Raw genomic sequence first — 24792 nt, forward strand, 5'->3', positions numbered from 1 at the left:
GATTAGTGCATGGAGTTGCAGGGGACCGCAGCCCGAAGTAGTGATAAATATTCGCAGTGAGCAGAACCAAGGTCTTGAAGTAGACGAGAATGGCAGAGGGCATAAGTTGCAGCAACATAGAGCCACAATGGCAAATGGAGAACTTCACCTCCCGAGTTTTTGTGATCGGGGCAAGTTGCCCCCTCACGGTTCGATATCTTGTAACGTGCCCCTCGAATTTTTAAAATCGACAATATGTCACCTAGCGTTCGCTCTAACCAACTTTTTATCACCTGTTCGACCGCATGTTTGCACTTGATTAGTTATGGAAGGCAAATTGGTCGTGTATCATCTACGTAGGTTAGTGAAAAATAGGGACTACTCAAAAATTATATTTTGAACCTTTATAACAATGTGCATTTGTCATCTGTATTGTTGAGATATACATGCTAGTTGTGTCAAAAAGCCTAACGTCAAAGATGTGAAGTAGTTAATATATTTCATTCAACCTATAACTCATTAGTTCAAGTTTTTTTAGGGAAGATGGATGGCGGGCTCGAATTTGGCCTCTCTTTCGAGAATTTCCTTAGACAAATTCAAGTTCATCTTACAACTTTAGTTACCTGCTCTCACATGTAATATATTTTTGAGAATTGCCTTCAGTAATCGGTCTCTAAGAAAAATCTGGTTGAAGCTAATGTCACGAGACATATTGCACCATGCAACGACCCTATAAACTTGATGACAAGTATCCTAATTTGAGTTAAGCAAGTCAATTTGCATTAACATATATGTCTTCTTGTCATGAACAGGTTGAGTAACTTATGGATGATTTAGTTCATGTTGGATAGGAGTGAGCATTGATCTAGGATTGACCTTAGACCAACCTTGGACTAACCCAATCCTATCGATTTTGGTTTGGTTTTTAGGAGAAATAGGTTAGTCCTTGGTTCTAGGAATTTAGGGTTGGTCCAACCCGTTAAATATTATATATTATACATGTTATATATTTAATACGTTTTATATAATATTATTTTATCATTCTAAAGTCTATAACTCCAACTTAACTTTAATGGAGTTCATGAGTCCTTCTCCTCCAGCATTCTATTCTATCCTCTTCTTTCTTCTTTATCTTTGCCAAGTAAATCCGAAAGATAAAAGATATAATTAGAAGTTTAGAAACCCTCTTCTTGAGCAACACTCCACGCTTGCCTTGCTCCCGCTCGTTGCTCATGGCTCGCCCTGCTCTTGCACGTCACTTGCTCGCCGCTCACCTTGCTCTCACATGTTGTTTGCTGCTCGCCTTTCGGATTTACTTTGTAAATACGAAAGATTAAAGCCCTAATTAGAAATTTAGAAACCCTCTTCATGAGTAAATGCTCGCCCTGCTCCCGCTTGTTGCTTGTAGCTCGCCCCACTCTTGCATGTCGCTCCTTGCCCCGCTCTCGCATGTCGCTCACTGCTCGCCCTATTACTTTGAAAATCATAGGCCGCAAAAAGGTCAATCAACATCACATCAACCTAAAAGAACCATTCTCAATGGTTGCTTCAAGTCATTAGTGCCACTCATTAATATTGGAACTTGAATGCTTATTTTTATTTTACATATGATATCCACAATTCTTTTCATGGAGCGTTAGTTGTGTGAATTTGGTGTAGAATTCTATATTTGAAAAGTGGTACTTTCTAAGTAATGGTAGATTTCTTCTAATCATTCATAAATTATTGGATAGGGATTCACTTCTTGATTGAAAGAAAAAAATAATGTGTAGAAAATTATATTCCTCAAACCTTCTTGCTCCATTGCGACAAAGTTTTTAGAGTTTTGCCTTGAAATTCCCTTTAAATTGTAGAATTGTTGTGATGAATATTGGATGAAGGTGCATGACTTAAGCTCATGTTACTTTTGGCCTTTTATATTTTTCGTTGTAATTTTTCTTTCCTTTCAAATAGAAATTTACAAAATAGCGCTAGTTGGGCTCTGGGAATTATATTGTTAGGTTATCTACAATTTATTTTAGATAGATAGTGGTGTTTATAGTTTGGTTGATCAACGCTACATTCTTGGATACGTAATTTCAAATAGTAAGTTTATCTTTTCAGGGAATACAAAAAATGAGATAAAAATTTATTGGTTGGTCATGAGTTAATCCTGAAACCAGACCGGATCCATAGAGTCAGTTTGGTCCTCGATCCCATGCTCAATAGGAGTTCTCCTCAGTCTTAAAAATTGAGGACCAATACTATACGGGTTGGTCCTTAGTCTAGGTGTTAAATCGGTCAAACCTAAACCATACTCATCCCAAATGCCGTACTCCAACTTATACAATTATGTGTTGTGTAAGGGTCATGTCAAAGCCCACCGATGCATCATAAATAAATCTGATAGAAAAAACGTCTAGTTTCCATCATGATATTCGATTCTGGGGTAGTGGCGATCTTTAAAGAGGTCCAGCAAAAAAAAAAAAAAAAAAAAAAAAAAAAAAGTAAAAATAAGAAATAGAGAGGCATGTCATGAGGATTAGTTGGCCGTAGCTCTTTTTAGTTATTTTCATAATCAGGCAACTTCTATACAAGGGATGCGCATCAATTATCATCATAATCCCACGTCGAATTAATTCCGTATCATAATTAATTAAGTTTGCTGAAAAAGGAGAAAAAAAAAGAGAGAGAGAGAGAAAAAGGAAGAAAATCCCCAAAATAACGGAAGTGGTCCCCGCAGAGTGGGCCACACCTGGCAAAAGCGCGCCAACTGGAGCCAATCAGCGGGACAAGCTGTCAAGCGTCGAAAGCCTGTTGACCGCCAACCGTTTTCTCCTCACCCGTTGTATTTAACTGCCAAGGCCCCCTTTTCTTCCACTGTGCCCAACCCCACTGCTGAGTCAAAACTTAAATTTAGACTATTATCCTGACGAAAATAAAAATTATTTATTTCAGCATCCACCCATAATTTATTACTTTCCCACCGCCCAGAAAATAGTGGACCGATTTTTTAATTGCCGGAAAATGGAAATAAATTACCCAAAAAGAAAAGGAAAAAGAAAAAGAAAATCTTGAATCGAACCTGAAAAAAGAGCAAGGAGCCCCAGCCAGCTATGGCGAAGCTATAAGACCATCCCACCCCCTCTCCTCTCTCTCTCTCTCTCTCTCTCTCTCCGCTTTTGAGCGTCTCGGAAACGCCGCGCGACGAGATGGAGTCGCCATCGGCGGCGGCGGCTGCGGCGGCGGCCGGCGGGGCGCACTCGCTCGCGCCGAAGCTGCGGCTCATGTGCAGCTACGGCGGCCACATCGTCCCCGCCCGCACGACAAGGCCCTCTGCTACGTCGGCGGCGACACCCGGATCGTCGTCGTCGGCGACCGCCAGCTGTCCTCCCTCGCCTCGCTCACGTCCCACCTCGCCAAGACGCTGCTCGACGGCCGCCCCTTCGTCCTCAAGTACCAGCTCCCCAACGAGGACCTCGACGCCCTCGTCACCGTGTCCACCGACGAGGACCTCGACAACATGATCGAGGAGTCGGTGAGCTCCTCCCTCAAGCACCCCCGCACCAGGCTCTTCCTCTTCCCGTCGCCGTCGGCGGCGCCGGAGTCGTCGCGGTCGATCGGCCGCCTCCTCGAGGCCTCCGGGACGTCGGAGCACTGGTTCGTGGACGCTTTGAATGGCGCCGGTGCCGCTGGGCCGAACAAGGGGTTCTCGGATTCTGCTCTGGTCAATTGCTTGTTAGGGCTTGATGATGGTGAGTCCGGATTGGAGAAGACGGCGAAGCAACCGCAGGAGGTGCAATCCGTTCCGGATTCGCCGATGCTGGCGACGTCGTCGTCTTTCGGTTCCTCCTCCACTGCATCGTCGCACTCTGTGGTTAATTCGCCGCCGATACGGGTCCAATCAGAGTCGGAGGTGGCGCGGGATGAGAAGTTGGGGATTGAGGAGCAGTTTGCGCTTATGGGGGTTGGATTTGGCGTTGGCCCAAAGCAAGACAATGGTTCCGTATCAAGTTCAGCGCCTCTAACGCCTGCAACTTACGCCGATTGCATGCACCGCGTTTTCTCTGATGACGAGAGATCGGACCACGGTACGCCGGTGAATTCTCAGAAGTTGGGGATGCAGCAGCCTCAGCTGCAGTCGGTACCGCAGAATGTACTTCTGAAGTCGCAGCAAAGTAGTGGACTAAATTCGCCTTTGTCCGATTCGCTATCTAGGTACTGAGAAAATCGCCTAATATTGCTTCTAAGTTTGTTCTTGCTGCTTTTCGCTAATATCTCTGTATGCTTGCTAGTTACTACTTGATTTTGGAGAAAAATGATTAATAAATGTAGGAAAAAATGTGGAATAAAAGCTAGACTAGAAGGTCAATGAATTTGAACCGTTTGCTGTTTTGGAAATATAATAGAATCTGCATATTGTAGAAGTAGAAGCGGTAAAATCGGATAATTGCATTTCTTTAGAGATTTTGATGTAGCGTAGAGCCTTCTCTTGTTATATCATGTTTAATTGGCAGCACTTTCAGTTTGTTTCTTGAATTTCTGCTTGCTTAATTCTTGCTTGTATTAACTTTGCAGCGAGAGTAATTGGACAAACACGGTGTTCTTCCCAAATCCTGTAAATTATCAAGAGTTGATTGCACAAATGCCTCCTGCAACCAAAAGGAACCCTTCTAATCAGGACGATCAAAAGGTCAATACATCTGATCTGATCAGTCAGGTTCATTTAAGACAACAAATTGCTGATGCCCATCACTCGTTTCCCTCTCAATCTGATCAACGACAGCCTGAACACCATCCACCACTGCCACAGCAGCAATTTGTACAAGCTGCTTCGAATTTTATTCCCCTTCAATCCACTGGAGCGGCTCAATTAACTGCCTATTATTCTCAATATCCTCCTTCACATCAAAATTGCCAATATTATCACACTCAGCCAAATCAGCAGTTTCCAGTGTACTATGTCAGAGCAGGGCATGATGTGGCTATGCAGCAACCTAATATAAGTGAAGCTTCCACTGCTGCAGCTGTACCTTCTAGCCAACCACAAATGCCTCATAACCTTGTAAGAGATTCTTCAGTTGCTAAACCTCACCAACAGTTTGCTGGTTACTCTCAAGTTCATCATCAATCTCGGTCATTTGTGGCTCCAGCCACTTATGGTTCTGAATATGCGGATCCCACCACTGCGTGGAAGTACGGTGGTCAACCCATGGTACCGATGATGTATTCTCATTATCAGCCAACCGTGGGATCCAATAACTTGATGTTTTCAGAAGGTTCGACTCAGCACGCTAGTGACCAGATCAGGCAGCAGATGCAAGTGTCAAAGCCATTCTAGTCCACTTGCCTTGGTGGAATGGGTTTGTTGTGTATTCTTAAATGATCTGCCCTACTCTCTGCTCCTTTGTCGTCTTTTATATATTTTTGATATTGGTAATGAGGAGATGAATTCTTCTGTGTCCTTTGTATGTCTTATAGTCTGATATCATCATGAGTGATGAAGTTGGTCGAAGAGCATATTGTGCAAACTGCTAAACTTGAGTTGTACTATGGGGGGTTTACAGTTTATATGTATAGTCATCGCATCTGTACAGTATTTTTCAATCTATGTGTGCATGTTGTCTATCTCAATATTATAGTCTTAATGCTTGAAAATTATAATGGTTCTTGTGGATATCCTTTGAATTAAGATAACTTAGCATTAAAGTACCATGAGATTATAACCGTGATTCGATAATTTCATCTCTTATAGCACAATGCATATACATCATCCCCATGATCTTGGTGTTTTCGCATTGGCCTCTTTTAGCTGGCAAGTTGTCTCCATCTTCTCCTCCCTCTTAATCAAAGATGTAATTCACTCTTTAGTCTTGGCTGGAGATAGATATAACAGTCTGTTGACATCAACTCTTTTAAGGGCTGTGAAGCTTGGAACAAGAGCCAAGCCTTAGGAAATAACTTCATTTGGTTGCAGACAGTAACAGAGAAAGATGGAAGAAATTTGTTTTGTTGACCTGAGCAGGCAATGTTGGTATACTGTTTGTTAATGTTTTTAAAAACTAATAATCGATTCATAAGCATCTTGCAGATTGTCAATTGATGTTCATTTTTCTACATATAATGCAGCACAAAGTTAGTGTGTGTTTCTCTCTTTTTTTTTTTTTTTTTCTCTTCTGGGTAGAAGTCATCAGCTCTATGATCAATAGGCAGTGATTGATTATCTTCTGCCAGGGGTGGCATGTTCTCTTTTCACGAACTGGGTATTGTCAATTTTTTTCCAGATAAAGGCTTGTGGTTTGTGAGCCCTGCCTTCATTTGTCCTTTGTCATGTCATGAACAGAATATGATTGTCATTGTTGACATTATCCATTCCTATCTGCAATTGCACTTTTTTGTGGCCAGATGGTTGCGATTGTGCTGAAAGGAAATAATGCAACTATTTAAAAGCCATAATTGATTTCACTGAAATTTTATTGTTACTTATAGATTGATGACTCAGTTAAGGGTATGTTTACTCTTGATTTCTCCATTCAAAAGGATGCCTTAATATATAATAGTCTCTTTCAAACACAACAACTTTTATGCTGACTGTAATTTTAATGCAAAGTAAGAAATAACAAGTTTCTTCATGGCCAAATGACAGTTGTTCGATTATTAGTTGGTGTGTGTGGAGAGACATCTGTCTACACATATAGATTTTGGTATGCTAAGGTTTCTACTCTGGTTAGCTCGTCATGTACTCGTAGAATAATGTTTGTTTGTCACTTGTCAGTGCATGACACCATGTAAGAAAGTATTTTTACCTTTTCTCTGATTCTTAAGTGACCTCGTATCCTCTCTTGCATTAGACTGATAATTTTTATGTGCCATTGGATTTTCGGGTGGTTTACAAATTTCAGATGGTTAATCTAATATCGCTTCATGCTATCATCACTGCATTAGTCTGAACAATCAACTTCAAATGCTTTTTGTGTATATGGGTGGTTCTTCTGAATGTTCTTAACTTTATATCATCTTCTCTGAGCAAAACGAGAAGTTGTTTTGTTTCTTTGAAAGATCAGATCCAAGTTTTAATGAGTGCTGATGGTATGTTTAACATAGCACAATATTCTTTGGCAATCTGAGGTTAATTGGATCATATCAATGATAGATTCTGGATCTACAGTTCATTGGATCCATGGCATCTGCTGGATCAAATGATGGATGTAACACATCTTCATTGTAAAAGTTACTTTGCCTCAGAGTTTCCAATTTTTTGTAGAATAAACAGCGGACCAAGAGTATGGAACCATAGGTGACTATTTACAGTATAAAGTCCGAGGGATACATGGTATGGCCATGAACTTGGACTGTTGGAGCGGAACTCCTGTACTGGCTAAAACTTGACCTGAAATTGGTTTCGCGAATTTGGGTGGAGCGTTCGAGCAGAGACGTGAAAATCTTTTATCTTGTTCAGTTTTAGACCTTTTTGTGGCTCTTCATGGTCATTCAGAAGACGTCTCTTCTCGATGGGCAGGCAGAAATGGGACTGGGTTTTGCTGTCTCCGAGCGATGACTTTAAACGGTGAAATCTGGTGAACACGCCCTTAACAAAATTATATCGTCGCTGTCTTTAACTCGCGGGAGAACTCAGAAAACCTGTGAATTGTTTGCACAATACTTATTATACGAATGCCAGAAACAACACGCAGTTGTTGTCGCTCGTCGTCGGATTTGTTGAGCTCTTATGTACAGGTGCCTTGGGCTTTCCCTTCGGCCAGAACAGAAGTTTTAAGGTTTGCAACACGATCTTTCCAGGCTCGAGCAAGAGCAATCTGCCATAGCATAATTCGATTGGTCTATTCTTTCCGGACGCTTGATGGGTATTCTCCTCCGATAAAAGAACGAAGTGGAAAGCACCTACTTGGATGCGACATATTATGTCAATTAATTCGAGTCCCTCTATCCTGAAGAGCCAGTTTCTGTTTCCTCACTAGCAATTCAATTTCAAGCTGAAAAGAATTGAGTGGTTGTCCCAATAAGAGGTTACAGTATCCGAACCGACTTCTACTTAAGATCACTTTGGCCATCCCCTGTTTTTCTTGGCTTTTTCTTCCTCTCTCTTGCTTTTTTGGCACGTAACTTGGGAGGAGCGGGAGAAGACAAAACACCATTCAATAATATGTCATGGGTCAACTTTTTCTTGTCTTCCATGTGTCCCTAAGCTCCACTTTACAGTTCCTGCATCATTTGTGGCCATATTACTCCCAGGAGCAGTGCTGGACAATATAAATAGGATTTGATACCGATGCCCCGTAACGTGAGCAGTTCTTGTTAGTACACAAATCATGGATCGAAATGCACCTGCTGGTTTTGTTTTCAACCCCTCAAGTTCTCACTCGATGTATTATCAAGACAAGAAGGGTAGCCGAATGATCGATCTGGGTCTTAGCCTGAGAACTCTGCAGTCTGATTCATGCGATGATCCATCTGGCGATTGTATGTTTAAGCTTGTTAATCGCTTTCTGTATTTTTATGCTTTTCTCTGATCATTAGTTTTCTCATAATCTAACCCAGAAATTCTGGTGTTGTATTAACGCGTTGTGCCGTTGAGGTTCTAGCCCACATAGGAAGAAGCCGTCCAGGACTTTAGTGATGTTACTGACGAAGATGAGAAAAGGAGAAGATAACGTAGAAGATTTAATTACAATATTAATGCAATGCAATGCAATCATCAGAATCTGCATCATGTATAGGTTAATCTTTAACTGAGAAAATGAATTCTGAGATGGTTGTAGTTGCTACCGTTTTTCCTCGTGTTAAGTAGTAGGATATAATGGATAACGATGCATTGATTTAGTTCACTTTCTGGTACATTATCTTAAGCAAAAGAAAACTGGCATGAATCTCCAACTCGGGGAGATCCAAGCAGATTCGCACTTAGAATCTCCATATTATCAAACAGGGCTTAGATGTTGGCCTGGATTGAGCCGACACATCGTCCTGAACCCATTTTCACGTGCTTATGGTCATATATGGTGACCTTTTCAAAACTAAATCGAGTTCAGGCGTTCTGGCTCTGTATTACTCTCGTTTTGCCATCAGTGAGTGAGAAGAGAAATGATAAACCCAAATCTTCCTGCTCAGCAGCAATGACCACACATGGGTGCGGCGAGCTATTTGATTGGCAGCAATTGAACCAGTTGCAATACTCAAACTCGAAAAACCCATGCTCGAAAATTCTCCAGGACGCCTACTATGATGAGGAGGCAGAGGGGGTTCAGAGCGAAGAGCGATCGATATATGTCAAAGTCACCATGGATGGATTAGTCGTCGGTAGAAAACTGTGCATGCTTGATCACAGCAGTTACTGCAGTTTGGCACTTCAATTGGAAGACATGTTTGGTTGGCCACAACGAAACTTTCTCGGAGCTTCCCAAATTTTTGTTGCTTCCACGCGATCTCATCGAATAATCAGAGTATTTGATCTTCTGTTTCAGGTGGACAGTGCGCATATGGGTTGAGATTGTCCGAGCCTGAGTCCGAGTACACCTTGCACTATAAGGATAGGGAAGAGAATTGGAGTACTGTGGGTGATGTTCCATGGATGTGAGTCATCTTGTCTCGTGCGCTGATACACTCTTCTCAGCTCTTACTCTCTGTTATAGTTCTCCAGTTGTTGGAAATTGCTGGAAATATGCATCGAACGTTCTAACATCTTTGTCGATTGATGTAACAGGGAGTTCATCGGACGCGTTAAGCGCATGCGGATCACGAGAAAGAGCGAAGCATTTCTTCCAATGATCCTGGAAAGGCATCAGCCGACGAACAACCAACTTAACTGGGGTTTCGAGAGCAATGATTCGACCGAGATGTAAAATGAAGTTCGTGTTCCTCAAAATTAAAGGTGTATCATGTAGACCTTTCAAATTACTGTTTCATGTCTCATAAAGGTTTGCTGATTTTACCTGATAGACTTTCTTCCCATAGAATAGTATTAGGGATGAGCATCGGTCCAGGATTGCCTTGGCTCGGCCCAACCTTGTCGGTCCTAGTTTAGCTCCTAGGGGGACTGGATCGGTTCTTGTCCTGATACCTTGAACTTTGCACTATGTCGGTTGATCATCGGTCCTAAGAGTTTATGATTAGTCCAATTTGGACCAACACTATAGATATTATATATTTAATAAGTTATGTATATTATTCTTTTATCTATTCTAAAGTCTATAACCCTAACTTAACGCGTTAACGAGTCCTCCTCCTCCTTGTTCTATCCTCTTTGTTCTCTTCTATCTTTGCCAAGTAAATCCGAAAGAATAAAGCCCTAATTAGAAATTTAGAAAAACTCTTCGTGAGCAACACTCGATGCTCGCCCGCTCTCGCTCATTGCTCACGGCTCCCCCACTCCCACTCATCGTTCGCTTGCCTCTCACCCCACTTTCGCTCATCGCTCGCTTGCCACTTGCCTTGCTACAGCACCTCGTTTGTTGCTCGCCCCACTCTCGCACATTGCTCACCACTCACCCCTTGCCTGACTTGCCCTATTACTTTGAAAATCATAGGATGTAAAAGGTCAATCAACACTATGTCAACTCGAAAAGAACCCTTCTCAACGATTGTTTCAAATCATTAGTGTCATTCATTAATGCCGGAACTTGGATGTTTATTTCTATCTTAAGTATTATTTTCGCAATTTTTTTTTTGTCAAGTGCTAATGGTGTGCATTTGGTATAAAATTTTATACTTGAGAAGTAGTAGTTTCTTAGTAATGGTAGATTTCTTCTAGTGATTAAGAGGATATTGGGTTGGGGTTCGCTACTCTAATTGAAAGAAAAAAACAATGCGTAGATAATTATATTCCTCAAACTTTCTTGCTCCACTATGACAAATTTTTTTTTGAAGTTTTGCTTCGAAATTCTCTCTAAACCGTAGAATTGTCAAGCGAAGTATTAGATGAAGGTGCATGGCTTAAAGCTCATGCTACTTTTGGCCTTTCATGTTTTTCACTTTACTTTTTCTTTCCTTTCAAATAGAAATTTATGAAACAGTGCTAGTTGGGCTCTATAAAATTATATTGTTAGGTTAATTAAAATTTATGTTGGATATGTACTGGTGTATATATGATTTCAAATAGTAGATTTGTTTTTTTAGAGAATACAAAAAATGAAATAAAATATTTATTGGTTGGTCTTGAGTTGATCCTGAAATCAGATCGGATCAGCTTAGAGGGTTGGTCTGATCCTCAATCCTAAACTCAATAGAATTGGTCCTTAATCTCAAAAATTAATGATTAATACTATATGGGTTGGTCTTTAATTTAGGTGCTGAACTGACCCAACTTGGACCATACTCATCTCTAAATAGTATGTTATGTTGAAAAGACCATAAAAAGATTCAAGGCAGAAAATGCTATTAGGTAAATTTAGAAGAGGTCTTTGTACTATTATCTTTGATTTAATGACATGATTGGTTCCTAAATTAACCTTTGAACACGATTATGAGATGAATTCTCATATTTATGTTCAAATATAAGTGCGAAAATCGTTATAATGTCACGATTATGTTGAAGTGCTTTTGAAAAGATACAATCTCGTCGGTTATCTACACAGACAACAAACCCAGGCCTTGAAAACCTTCTAGATAAGATTACTACTTTTGTGGCATGTGGCTTCGGCAAGTTGCAACCCTCAATTGCTCATTAGTTACTTTCCATGGATCTCTCTCTCGTGAATCTAAGTACAGGAGACAAACTTCCCGACCAAAAACAAAAGAAAAAAGTAGAGGAGACAAACTCACGTATACTTGATTACTAGGCGGGCCTAAAACGGGCCAGGCCTAATAGTTGGCAAAAAGTCCTGTCCAGAAACTTGCCCGTGATTAGAAAGAAGTTGAATTTTTCTGTATGATTTAGATCTAAATTAGGAGGATCAAACTTTTGAGGGCCCAAAAAGAAAGTTACTTGTTCGGACATACTTATTTCGCTCTTTCTGCCAACTGAACCTTTGCACATGATCACCGCTACTTCTGATCTTTCCATCTACAAGCGGAGTTGGATTGTTTGTTCTGGGATCGTCCTTGTAAGTCCAACAAAAGAGCTGAAAGAACAAAGCATGACAGTTTCTCCATTATGCCTCGAGTAATATATTTTCCAAATCATCCGTTTCCAAAGTTAACTATAGCATTTCCTTTTTCTCCTCATCCTCAAAAGTTTATTCATTTCTTCTTCACCAAAAATTAGAGGTATTGCGAGAGTCGGGCTACAGTAGTCACCCCTTGCTCTTTCTCTTCTAATTGGGATTGATGCACGCGCTGCTTTTGTTCAGCTTCTTAGCAATTACACTAGTTCCCTCGATGAGTGGATTCCATGACAGCGTTGCTCATCTGTACATATCATGACGGAGAAGACAATGTTCATGTCAGTCATGCACACTAAGACAATGTTATGTCAATTGGACCGATCATGCTCTATCGGTTGAAAAGGTCTGCTCATGCGGATTCTTGGTCATCCAGCAACAATACTAACTAAATAAATAGAACATCATATTCATATATGAACAAGATCCTCCACCCTCACCTGTCCAATTACATGACTACAATAGTTAAACTCGTAATGTTTAGGAATAAGTGCAATTGAAGTCCTTAAATTTGTTACGAAAATGAAATTGAATCCTTAGATTTTATAATTGATGAAATCAAGTCTTAAAAGTTATCTCGTTTGCGCAATCAAATATCTCTGATTAACACCATTCAATTTTAGTATTGGGAAATACCAACTTCTCTTTTTCCATCACTTTTTCTTTCTGAAGTTGCTATTATGTTGATTTACGAGTGCAACAATCATCAAAATGACGTTGTTTTCTTACTATATTTTAATAAAATCAGATTAAATAGGAAAAAAAGGACCGAAAAGCATAAAAGAAATTCACCTTAAAGGGGTTATGGCTTGAAGATCCTTACCGAGTGTCAGGAAGCTCCTTGCCTAAGTGCAACGGTGGCACCACCACTGCGCAAAAGCCGACCATGAAAGGCTCTTGGTGGCGCCATCACCATGCGACGGGCGAGGGGCTATTAACTCTCACTTATATTTGAAGGAAAAGTATCAATTTTTTTTTAAAATTTATTGCATTAATGTCAATTTAGTTATAAATTTTTTAATAGTGTTAATTCAGTCATAAATCTTTTGTCTTAGTGCCACTTTATTCATTTGGGTTAATTTTGGCTAAATATTGCGATGTGGATGTTGGTCGGTTTACGTAGTATGATTGGCGCTAATGCAAACGACTTTTAATAATATTTTAATTTTTTTGAATTTTTTAATATGTTTTCCTTCTCTCATTGGGTTGGCGAGGTTCGCCCGGTTGGGCTGGCAAGGCTCACCCTCATTATTGCTGGCGAGTGAGCCTCGTTGGCTTGGGCAAGCCTCGCCCTTGTTATTGTTGGTGATAGCGAGCCTCGCCAGTGGCCAACAACTCTTAGTAGAGGTTGGTCATTGATTAGTGACTAGCTAGAGGAAGAAGAAAGGGAAGAAGAAAAAAAAAAGGAAAAGGAAAAAATAAATAAAAATAAAAAAATTGAAAAAATATTTAAATTTTATTAAAAGTTTTCTATGTTAGCGCCGACCATACCATGTAAGTCAATCGATGTCCACACCAGCAAAATCCAATCAAAATTAGTTGGAAGTACTGAACTAACATTAAATTAAAATGGTTATAACTAAATTAGCACAAATAAAATGTTTATAATTAAATTGACACAAATGCAATAAGTTTATAATTTTTCTAACATTTTTCCCTAAATTTAGGAAAGCCTTACAACCCTTGCTAGTGAAGTAGGGGTAATGCCATCGTCCCACCAATCCAATCCAAGAATCTCTATCCTTTTTTTTTTAATCCTTTTTTCTTCCATTCTTTTGTTAGTTAATGTTTTCGTTTTCCTTTTACTTTTCAAACCTTTCACTGATGTGGTGCTAAGTGCTGTATGTATTCAACTAATAAAGAGACAATGCAAAGTTAGTATTTTTGTTAGCTAAATTAGACAAAACTGATAGAAGAAATTGATTGCATTGATTCGACAAGTTTTCGGACTCATTGCACTTTTGAAAATTTTAGAACCTAATTACACTTTCACAATTAGTTTCAAGATTTCAGTTATGCTGATCCATAATATATATTATAACTGTATCCATATCCTTATTGATAACATCAGGCATAAGACATATCTTTGATCCTACACTACCTTCATCTCGGCTGTTGGACTAGTACATATATAGCGTGACAACAAAAAGAGCTTGGCCCGTTACAAAGTCATTGAGCACCAGTAAGCTCCGACCATAGAGGACGATATTATTGTTGGTGGTAGGCTGAGGGCGATATTATTTCTTAGACCCGTCTATTTCGTGGCTGCGGTACCTCCATGGGTGTGGTGGCCGTGAAGAGTTGAAACATTTGGAAGCTTTTACATTGTTTGTTGTACTTGTATCTATCTCGTTCATCGAGATGATACATGTTGCCGTATCTCTTGTCAGAGTCAAATGCTTCCGTGTACGTGGAAACCTTCGTATAATTGTACGCCGATGTATAATCTGTCGAACGACCTTGCTGGCATAAATTTTGGACGCCAGCTAGTTCTACGAAGAGATCTCTAGGATTTCAAAAAGAGAATGTTTGTTTCCTTCTCTCGTTTCGCCGCCGTTGAATCTTTTTGGGCCAGCGATTGTCGTTATTGATGGATGATGGCTATTGAATTTTGAAGTTGGCAAAGGGTGAAAGTTTCCCAACGACATTGCTCAATTTCCATGCTTTAAATTCTACCAATCTTGACCTTGTAAAAAAAAGTATTTAATTATGGGTGATCAGTGAGGGCTGATTCCCACATTGAAACTGAGAATTGGCCCACCTGGTCCTAAAATTGGATGAGGCTGGTGTGGTTCCTGAGTGGATCTTGGAACTGGCTTTCAACAACTACACCAAAAATGACGGTTGAAGGAGGCCGTGAAAGTGAGACCCATAGTTCCCTTACCACAAAAATGATGGCTAAAGGTGAGGGCGTGACTGCAAGGGAGGGTCAGACGTGCCTGGCAAGGCCATGACTGCAAGGGAGGAATAGAGGAAAAGCAGAGACTGAGGCAACTAAGATGGAAGCGGCTGTGAGGCCACGATGGAGGGTTGGAGGTGAGGCTACAACTATAACGGACGACTGGAGGTGAGATCGTGATTGGCAAGGTTGCTAGGGACTACGATGAGGTGACTGAGAGAGACTGGAGATGGAGAGGAAGAGAATCATGTATTCAATAGAGGAGGAGGAGGAGGCTCAGGTTTCTAAAGTTAGTCCTTTACTTTTAGAAGAAAGAAGAGTAAAAAGATTAGGGTTTTAGTTCACTCTTTTATTTTAGGAAGAAGATCAAAAAATAATTAGGATATACCGGTGTGGTCTAGGTGATTTGAGTGCATGGATTCACACCTAGAATTGGGAATCAGATTGATATTCACTTGTTCCCCATTTTAAGGATTGAGAACCAGTTGATTTGAGCGATTCCTTTTGCTTACCTAATTGGAATATGCTTTCTTATCCTAGAGGGCCCTGAAGCCTTAAGGTTCAAAATACCCTTGCCAAGATGTAAGCAAGGGCTTTCGACACTTATTAGGGGTTGGCAAGAGTTCATTAACCCTTGCCTGTTGGGCGGTGGCGGTGCCATGGAACCTTTGTGGCTGGCCCTTGCGCAATGGTGCCATTGCATAATAGATAATGGGCTGTGAAGTAGTAGACATAGAGTGATAGCGAAGCCATGATGACTCAAACAAAGTGTAGCTCTTGGTAGACTTTCACAGGAAAAATTGTATAAAAAATTTTAAACTTATTATTCAGCAGCCAATTGAATCATAAATTTTTCAATTATATTATTTAAGTTTTAAATCTTTTGGCAATTTCAGTGTATCAATTTAATTCTTATTCCTTTGACGATTTGTCAATATAATTCTTTTAGTCATTTCTACAAGTGGGTTTCTAGGATTTCAAAAAGGTAATCTTCGTTCCCTTTCTCATCTTCCAGATCCGGCTGTCGTTGTTGGACTGTTTTTGTGGCCAGCAATTGTCATTATGGAATGATGATGGCAATTGAATTTTTGTAGTTTGCGATGGGTCAAAGTTTGCCAACTACATTCGACGGATTCGCATTCATCTCAACCTATAAATGTGGCGTTATGCGAAAAATGTGGTGTTTTTTGAAAATATTTTTTAAGAAGTTATTTTTCAAGAAAATGACAATATTTTCTAATGTTAAGTTGATATATAAAAATGAACTATAAAATATTATGTCATTTAGTAAGGAAAATCCTTTCCTCCATACATATCTTTTAGTAATTTTTTTAAATAGTTTTTTTAATTATTTATTTCTTTTTCTTCTTCTTTATTAGCCAATTGTTGGTCACAGCGACCGGCCATAGGCGAGCTCAAGTCTCGATTTGATTAGGGAGGCCCGAGCTTGCTTGATTGGCTTTGAGTGAGCTTAGGCATTGCCAAATTCAGCGAGCTGGGCGAGGCTCGAGCCTCCCCGAAATCACTAGAGGTTGGCGAGGTTCTGGTATCCTTGGGCAAGGCTTGAGCCTCACCTCGCCTTGTCACAGGCTAGTGAGGCTCGGCCTCACCGAAATCTAACAAACTCGAGCCTTACCGACCTAATGGTGAGGCTCAAGCTCACTTGTGGCTGGTGACCGCCTAAGGAAAAAAAGAAAAAGAAAGAAAGAAAAATAATTAAAGAATAAAAAAATTTAAAACTTGGTTTTTAAAAAATAAAAAGAAAATAGAAGGCAAATGTGTTAGGTGAAAGAAGATATGGAAAATGTTTTTTTTCTTATTTTAGAATTTGTTTTATTGATGGAAATTGTTTTCCGATTAGTTCATTTTTGTGAAATGAACGTCGAAAAAAATTTGAAGAATATTTTCTTGAAAGTTATATTTCGCAAAATAAACGGAACATTAAAGTCAATTGTGTCTAATTCAGAGGATGGAAAACCGAACCTGTGCCTTATCCGTAATTTTACCTTCATTTTGGTATTGGAAATTGGAAGTTGCTTTCCTTTTTCTCTGAAAACAGATGGCAACAAGTTGCAGCAGGGCTTCAACAGTTGGCGCATTCTTCTCTCCATCTTCCTTGCTTGCTCCATAAACTATTCTACAAGATCATGTCTCCCTCTTGCCGACGTATATTTGACAGATTCTTCGTTATTCAAAAGTCATACCATGCGTATTCATGCAACATCACAATATGCTTTGTCAAATCTCGACGCGGGTCCTCCAGTTCTTAAACAAGCGAGAAATCTTCTTATGCTTCAATCAATTGCACTAACCTAATTTAATATTCTCATGTCAGGTCACACAAATGCTGAAATGGTCAACCCAGGGGAGTTCCGCCACCCCTCTTGAAACAGGTAATTGAGATTTGTATTTGTTTTTGTTTTTTTTTTTGTATGTACTAAATGTTATAACAGTGTATTTGTTTGTATTCTAGTGATGAAATAAATGTGTTTTATCGGTCTGCTTAGTATGGTGTTCTTAATTATTAGGCTGTAATTTTGTTTATGAGATTGCATTTATCTATGTCTGATTCTTATGTATTTGTACTTCAATGGGCGCAAATTGTATGGTGTGGTTTGATTTTTATAATGAGATGTAATGGTTTAAGTCGGAGTGTGTTGTACTATGTCATGTATTTCGTTTTTGTACTTGCTAGTTGTCATAATAATTTCCTCAGTATATATAACATCCTGGCAAAATAATTTATTTGTCAAGATGGTAACTTTAAAGGCTGATGCAGCAAGATTCATCGGTCCGGTCCTTACTATTTATTGATATATGGGTTATAAGCTCATTGTGCCAATTATGAAGAAAAAAAGATCAAATCCCCTTAGCAAGAGCCAATAGTCAGCAATGAGCAATGATATTCGGGGGGATTAATTTTGCTGAGCTATTATGCGAAGTACTAAAAAAACGTTAGCTATCCTCTTCTCATGTGAAGCGAACATAATGATCTTGAAATCGTTAATCCCCAAAGTAATTGCAGATAAATTAATTTGTGGTGGGATTGTATATGTAGAAAGGGCATTTTAAATAAGTTCTTCAAATTATTTGGCCAAAAAAAGAATTTCTTTAAATTAATTAACGTTTTTGAAAACGTACGCAAGGAAGAAAAATAACTTTTGTTCTCATCTTTATTGCTCATCTTCAAAGTTTTAAAAGTAGCGACTTTAATAATGTCAAATAGCGGAAAAGGGTGAATGGACAAATTGCACAATTAGTCTGAAGCCAATTGTTTAGAGTTTCGAAATTTCAAGTCAAAGTGAGAAGTATGAAATCCATGTTATTTTCTCCATCAAACATTAGCTTTTTTATATAGATGTTCATGCCAAATTTCATTTAAATTAATCACTAAAAGAATGAAAATAAACGCATCAAAATATATTAGGATCTCATTGGACCAATCGAATGTTTTAGGACAATAGTGCACATCAATGAAAAGTAAGATGAAACCAATTGAAAGTTTAATTCTGACACTATATATCAAAAAAAAGTGCACAGGCTACTGGTATCATTGTCTCTTCTAGTAATAGAAACTACATATTGTTTACATCTCGATTGAAAGAAGGCACGAGATGTCAATTTAATGAATTTTGCAAGTTCACTTGCTGATCGCTCTGCAAAAAGTTGGAAATAATCATGAAATTAGATCTCCCCGAAAGCCGTCCCTAATTATTTTTGGAGCCACGGTTCCAGACTTAAACATTGCACTATTCATGTAACGTTGAAGCTAGCTCTGCAGTGAACATCGTAAATCACACAATTAGGATTAGTGAGAACTAAGAAAGTATTTAAAAGCCGATCATCATCATGATTAAAAATCAAACACAATAGCACATGAAAAAGTAACTTCAAAACTTACCAAATCCCGTGCATGCTCCAAATTTCCTAACATTGAGATTGCGAAGTTGCTCTAAGGTGATAGTAGAGAGCGGTGTTTCTAGGGGTACTTGAACGCGAAGCTCACGCGAGACTTGTCCCATAGTTGGTCGAAGCCGCGGATCAGCTTGCAAGCACATGAATGCTAGCTTGGCGATTGAGACTATGTCTTGCGCATCTCTAAGACAAAGTTCAGAAGGTGAGAGACGTTGATCCAACACATCCTTCAACAGTATCGGCGATTGAGTTTGGGTGGATGATGAACATTCCCGAAAGAGATGATCTCCTGGATGCTTTCCCATGATTGTCTCTAATGCGACAACTCCAAAGCTATATACATCGCACTTTTCGGTAGGAATCGAAGAATAAGCCAGCTCTGCAAGTGAAGAATTCATGGTTTTATAACCATGATCATAAGTTGTTTTCAAATTGACAACATTGCTTCCCACGGGGTAACAATAACAAGTACAAATTTCTACTGAATCTATGCTTTCAACACTAATTTGAGGATGGGAGTTTACGCTTTAGGGGCGTTCAAAGGATTTTGTTTGATGCTTGCATCATTTAGGTAACATAAATTTCATATCTTTGAGATGGATCGATTATAATTTTTACCTCTTTTGCCAATTCTTCCTTATTAGGAAGGTTAGAAGGCTTTCTGATCAACATTAAACTTGCATGGAAGGGAGAGGTGAGGGATTCGAATCCCCACCTTCTTAGGGGAGGTTGGGTGGGGATGATTTAGTTTCAAGTGTGGGTTTCGACTCTCACACCTTGTAAAGAGGCAGGGCAAAAGTCTGAGAGTGAGAGTTAGAGTAGAAATCAAGTAGGACCGACAAATATATATATATATATATATATTGTACTTGAATGCTCTAAATGCATAAACAAATTTACATAAGAAGATTAAAAAACAAATTAAGGGATGTTTGACACGAATGCCGGCGAAATTGAAAATTACAAAGTACAGGCGCAATATACCCTATGGTGCCAAAGCAACAATAGTCCAATTTGATGAATCCGGCCTCAATAGTCTTGCAGTGCCAAAATCAGAAACACGAGCCTCATAATTGCGATCCAATAGAACGTTGTTACTAGTCAAGTCTCGATGAATCAACGGAGGTGAACATTCGTGATGCATATAGAACAGAGCATCCGCAACTCCTAGAACCACATTTACCCTCTTGTCCCAATGAAATTCTACCGCTCTTTCATTATCGTTCAAAATTGTTCTCAAGCTTCCCCTTTCCATGTACTCATACACCAAAAAATAGCGTTGGACATGAGAACATAAGCCATAAAATTTCACGATATTACGATGGCGTAGATTTTTTAAAGCTTGAATTTCCCTTTCAAATGGTATCAAATCAACAATCTCACTATCATCCTGGGATGATGAGGTTTGCTTTATAGCAAACGTTTGACCTTCCGATATATTGGCTTTATAAACAATTCCATATGCTCCTTCGCCGACATAATACTGAGTCAAATCCTTCGTGGCCTCAGAGATTCGATCATAGAAAACTTTGCCATCATAACTCAAAATATGCATGAAATCCAAATCATTTGCCCGTTTGTTGTTCTCTCTCTTGATAATTCTTCTTCGATGACGATTGATGATTATAAGAACGACCAAGGTGCAAGAGAGAATGATAATTCCTAACGACAAGAAAAAGAGGATAATTGTGATTCTAACTCTAACATGGGGATTGCGTTTCTTGCTCTCAATAGAATTGCATTTCAATAGACCGCTAACATTTCCACAAAGCCCTTTGTTATGTTGCATTGCCTCAAATGGAGCCTCATTGAAAGCTTTGACATTTGGGAGAGGACCTTCCAGGTTATTGTAGGATAAATCGATGGAAGTTAAGGCTGACATATCACTAAAAGTACGTGGAATAGAACCAGAAAGGTTGTTGTGGGAGATATTTAGAACTTGTAGCATTCTCAACCGTCCAAGTGCTCCGGTATGTTTCCAGTCAACAAATTATGACTTATGTCAAGAACCTCAAGGAATTGTGCCTTGCCTATCTCTGGAGGAATACTTGTCTGAAATTTGTTTTTGCTCATGTTCAAGGTCAACAAGCTTTTGCATGAGCCTAGCTGCACTGGCATCAATCCGCTCAAATTGTTTGATGCCAAGTTCAGATGTGCTAAATGAGATAAAAGTCCAATCTCGGTTGGGATATTTCCGTGATAACATTGCCGCTTAGATCGAGTTCGAACAGCATCAATAGACTTCCCAATTCCTTGGAATCTCCCCACTTAAAAAATTTGAAGAAAGTTTTAGTGCCCCCTAATCGAGCCATCCTTCCAAATATTGCAGGTATCTCACCATAAATTTTGTTGTTTGATATCCTTAAGCTCACAAATTAGGACAACACTCCCATTTCCAAGAAAGTTCACCGTTCAAATGATTGTGGCTTAAGTCCACATAATATAGTTGTGGATATATTCCAAAAGCTTCTGTTATGCTTCCCGGTAAGTTGGTTTTCTTCAGCCTCAATCTAATTAATGTACTACAACTCTCTAAGCTTGTTGGGATGGGCCCCGTGAAATGATTTTTGAAGGCAGAGAAATATACTAATGATCTCCCAAGGCACACATCTTTTGGCAATTCCCCCTCTAGTTCATTGTCACTCATATCCAAGTGAGTGAAACGGGTTAACCTATTAAATTCAAAAGGCAAGGACCCAGAGAACATGTTGTCCCGAATCACTAATATAGTCAAATTGGCCAAGCTTCCAAGTGATGCAGGGATTGGACCGGCCAAATTATTTTGGGAAAGGTCAAGAGAATACAAACTTGACATGTTTCCTATGGTATGAGGAATTGAGCCCGTGAGATTGTTGGATGAAAGGCCAAGAGAATACAAACTTGACATGTTTCCTATGGTATGAGGAATTGAGCCCGTGAGATTGTTGGATGACAGGTAAAGTTCATTGAGAGAAGCGAGCCTTCCGATTTCCGAAGGAATGGATCCTGACAATTTATTTTCCCATAGCAAAAGAACTGTCAAGCTCCTCAAGTTGCATATTTCTTGTGGAATGGAACCAGAAATGGCATTCCGTGAAATGTCAAATATGCTTAAGTTGCCCACTTTTCCAAGAGAAGTAGGGATTGGACCGACCAAATTATTTTCGAAGAGGTTAAGCATAGATAAATTTGACAAGTTTCCGATGGAATGAGGAATTGAGCCGGTGAGATTGTTGGATGATAGGTGAAGTTCATGGAGAGAAGTGAGTCTCGCGATTTATGAAGGAATGGATCCTGACAATCTATTTCCCCATAGGGAAAGAACTGTCAAGCTCCTCAAGTTGCATATTTCTTGTGGAATGGAACCGGAAATGGCATTCTGTGAAATGGAAAATATGCTTAAGTTGCCCACTTTTCCAAGAGAAGTAGGGATTGAACCGACCAAATTATTTTTGAAGAGGTTAAGAAAAGACAAATTTGACAAGTTTCCGATGGAATGGGGAATTGAGCCGGTGAGATTGTTGGATGACAGGTCAAGTTTATGGAGAGAAGTGAGTCTCGCGATTTCTGAAGGAATGGATCCCCGACAATCTATTTCCCCATAGGAAAAGAACCGTCAAGCTCCTCAAGTTGCATATTTCTTGTGGAATGGAACCGGAAATGGCATTCTGTGAAATGGAAAATATGCTTAAGTTGCCCACTTTTCCAAGAGAAGTAGGGATTGAACCGACCAAATTATTTTCGAAGAGGTTAAGCATAGATAAATTTGACAAGTTTCCGATGGAATGAGGAATTGAGCCGGTGAGATTGTTGGATGACAGGTCAAGTTCATGGAGAGAAGTGAGTCTCGCGATTTCTGAAGGAATGGATCCTGACAATCTATTTCCCCATAGGGAAAGAACCGTCAAGCTCCTCAAGTTGCATATTTCTTGTGGAATGGAACCAGAAATGGCATTCTGTGAAATGTCAAATATGCTTAGATTTGACAAGTTTTTGATGGAATGAGGAATTGAGCCAATGAGATTATTGGATGACAGATCAAGTGTATGGAGAGAAGTGAGTCTCACGATTTCTAAAGGAATGGATCCTAACAATCTATTTCCCCATAGGGAAAGAACCGTCAAGCTCCTTGAGTTGCATATTTCTTGTGGAATGGAACCAGAGAAATTATTTTGTGAAATTCTTAGTTCGACTAAATTGCCTGATTTTCCAAGAGAGGTAGGAATACATCCACTCAAGTTGTTGGCACAAAGGTACAAATAATGAAGACTCTCCAAACACCTATACTTGGAGGAATTTGCCCGTACAGTTCATTGAAGCGAAGATCAAGAGAGTTGAGTTTGGAAAGGTTACCAATACTTGAGGGAATGGATCCATAGATCGAGTTGTTGGCGAGTTCAAAGCTAACCACACTGGTTAAGCACGAGAAGTCAAGGCCATCTAGAGTTCCTCCCAAACAAACATAGGAAAGATTTAGATGGATGATGGCTCCATAGTAGTTGCAAGTGACACCGGTAAAGCGGCAAGGATTGTCGCCATGCCATGAAGAGAGGAGAGATTGGCTATGGTTGTCAAAAGTAGATTTCCAATTCAAGAGAGCCTCTACTTCATCCTTATTCCCGGTCATGTGGACAGTGGACAAAGAAGTGGAGGAAGCAGAAACGCTTTCCCCCTGAAGTGAAGTGGTGCCGACCAAGAAGAGCAAGGAGAAGAAGAAGAAGACATGTAAAGGAGACAGGATGGACATCAATAATGAAGAAACCATGATTTTGGGGGGTATGGATGGTTTTTGGGAGTTCAAAGATGGTTCAAGTCTATATATCGTTAGCAAGATGGATGACATATTTATAGATGGAATGTCATTCTTTAAGCTCCTCAATCGAGGCCAATGCCTTAAAGTTGGATAACGTTTTCCCACGAATGGAGGCCTTTTGTGAACAATTTTTTTTCTTTTGTTTTTGTGATTGACGATATATTGCAAAATAATATCTTTTGCTTTTCCTAAGAGTTTAGCGTGTGCCATTGGGGTATAATAACTAAATAGTACCGAACAATGGGACTCAAATCTCTAGTCATCCTAGGACAAGGGGAAAAAAAAAGGACATCGTCGTTGAGTCCAGACTTTGCCCTCACTCTATCCTGCCTTGGTCTCTCCAAAGGCAGACTGTGCTCTAATCATCCCCCTAATTCTCTTGAAATTCCGATACTCTCTGCCTCTCTCTCTCTCTCTGTGTTCTCCATCAGCACCGCGGTCTCTCCCTACAATCCTACCATCATCGATGCTCGAGATTCTCCACCTAAATTTGGGGGAATAGGGTTTTAATTTGAGAAATTAGGAAATTGAGTTCAGACCATTTCAAAAAGAGATTAAGAAAGCGTGGGACTCCCTGATTTTTGGCCTTGTGATGCAAAAAAGAAGAAGAAGCCATGATTAAGGAAAAAATAATGGAAACTTTGAGTTTCTTATTTCCAGCAACTATGTCGATTCCCTTCATGGACAAACCAAATGAAAAAACAAAAGATGTTTCATTAGTATACTCAACGCCAATCAAAATCCCTTAATTAACCCCTTAAATTTAAATCTACCTACAATTGTAATGTTCATATGAAGATCATGCTACACAGCCTCTATGCTTTTAACGCAACCCGCTTTAACGGGTTGTGCGATCCACCATTTAAAGTTTTATTTCCCTCATGAATATCCTTTTCTAAAAATTATATTGGCAAAATCTTTAATTTAAAATTTCATCAAAGCTAGACAATTCGTGATAGTGTTTATAGTTCACGTCAATTTCTATTAGCATAAGACATTATAAGTCTTTCGCTGTGTAATTCAGAAATTATCTCGTCTCGTTTTATTGTCAATTTGCGTCACCATTAAATCGTTGGAATATAGAAAATGATGATGCTATTGAGAAAAGACTT

General features: G+C 39.5%; 2 protein-coding genes, 1 long non-coding RNA gene and 1 pseudogene across 5 annotated transcripts; 3 read left to right on the forward strand and 1 right to left on the reverse strand.

The window, feature by feature from the left end:
* The first annotated feature begins 3126 nt into the window (after positions 1–3126).
* LOC120285995 lies at positions 3127–5619 on the forward strand (annotated as a pseudogene). The gene is made up of 2 exons (XR_005548607.1): positions 3127–4176; positions 4537–5619. The product of XR_005548607.1 is annotated as an uncharacterized LOC120285995 (transcript).
* A 599-nt stretch (positions 5620–6218) lies between these two features.
* Positions 6219–8015, forward strand: LOC120290353. The gene is made up of 2 exons (XR_005548273.1): positions 6219–7393; positions 7478–8015. It is a non-coding gene; the product is annotated as an uncharacterized LOC120290353 (long non-coding RNA).
* Positions 8016–8064: 49 nt separating this feature from the next.
* Positions 8065–10155, forward strand: LOC120286371 (auxin-responsive protein IAA32-like). 2 transcript variants are annotated; one of them, XM_039307872.1, is made up of 4 exons: positions 8065–8439; positions 9088–9345; positions 9441–9549; positions 9680–10155. In XM_039307872.1, exons 1-4 carry the CDS (start codon positions 8289–8291, stop codon positions 9816–9818), a joined length of 657 nt encoding a protein of 218 aa, XP_039163806.1. In that variant the 5' UTR covers positions 8065–8288; the 3' UTR covers positions 9819–10155. The 2 variants fall into 2 exon arrangements, with proteins under 2 accessions (XP_039163806.1, XP_039163807.1); XM_039307873.1 differs by having other exon boundaries at positions 9091–9345.
* Positions 10156–18589: 8434 nt separating this feature from the next.
* On the reverse strand, positions 18590–19276 carry LOC104427692 (MDIS1-interacting receptor like kinase 2). The gene is made up of 2 exons (XM_039305868.1): positions 18875–19276; positions 18590–18748 (listed from the first exon to the last, which is right to left on the reverse strand). The coding sequence occupies exons 1-2, from the start codon at positions 19191–19193 to the stop codon at positions 18723–18725; spliced, it is 345 nt and encodes a 114-aa protein (XP_039161802.1). The 5' UTR covers positions 19194–19276; the 3' UTR covers positions 18590–18722.
* Positions 19277–24792: the final 5516 nt, after the last annotated feature.

This window comes from Eucalyptus grandis, chromosome 2, assembly GCF_016545825.1.
Source record: "Eucalyptus grandis isolate ANBG69807.140 chromosome 2, ASM1654582v1, whole genome shotgun sequence".
In the NCBI taxonomy this organism is placed as follows: Eukaryota; Viridiplantae; Streptophyta; class Magnoliopsida; order Myrtales; family Myrtaceae; genus Eucalyptus; species Eucalyptus grandis.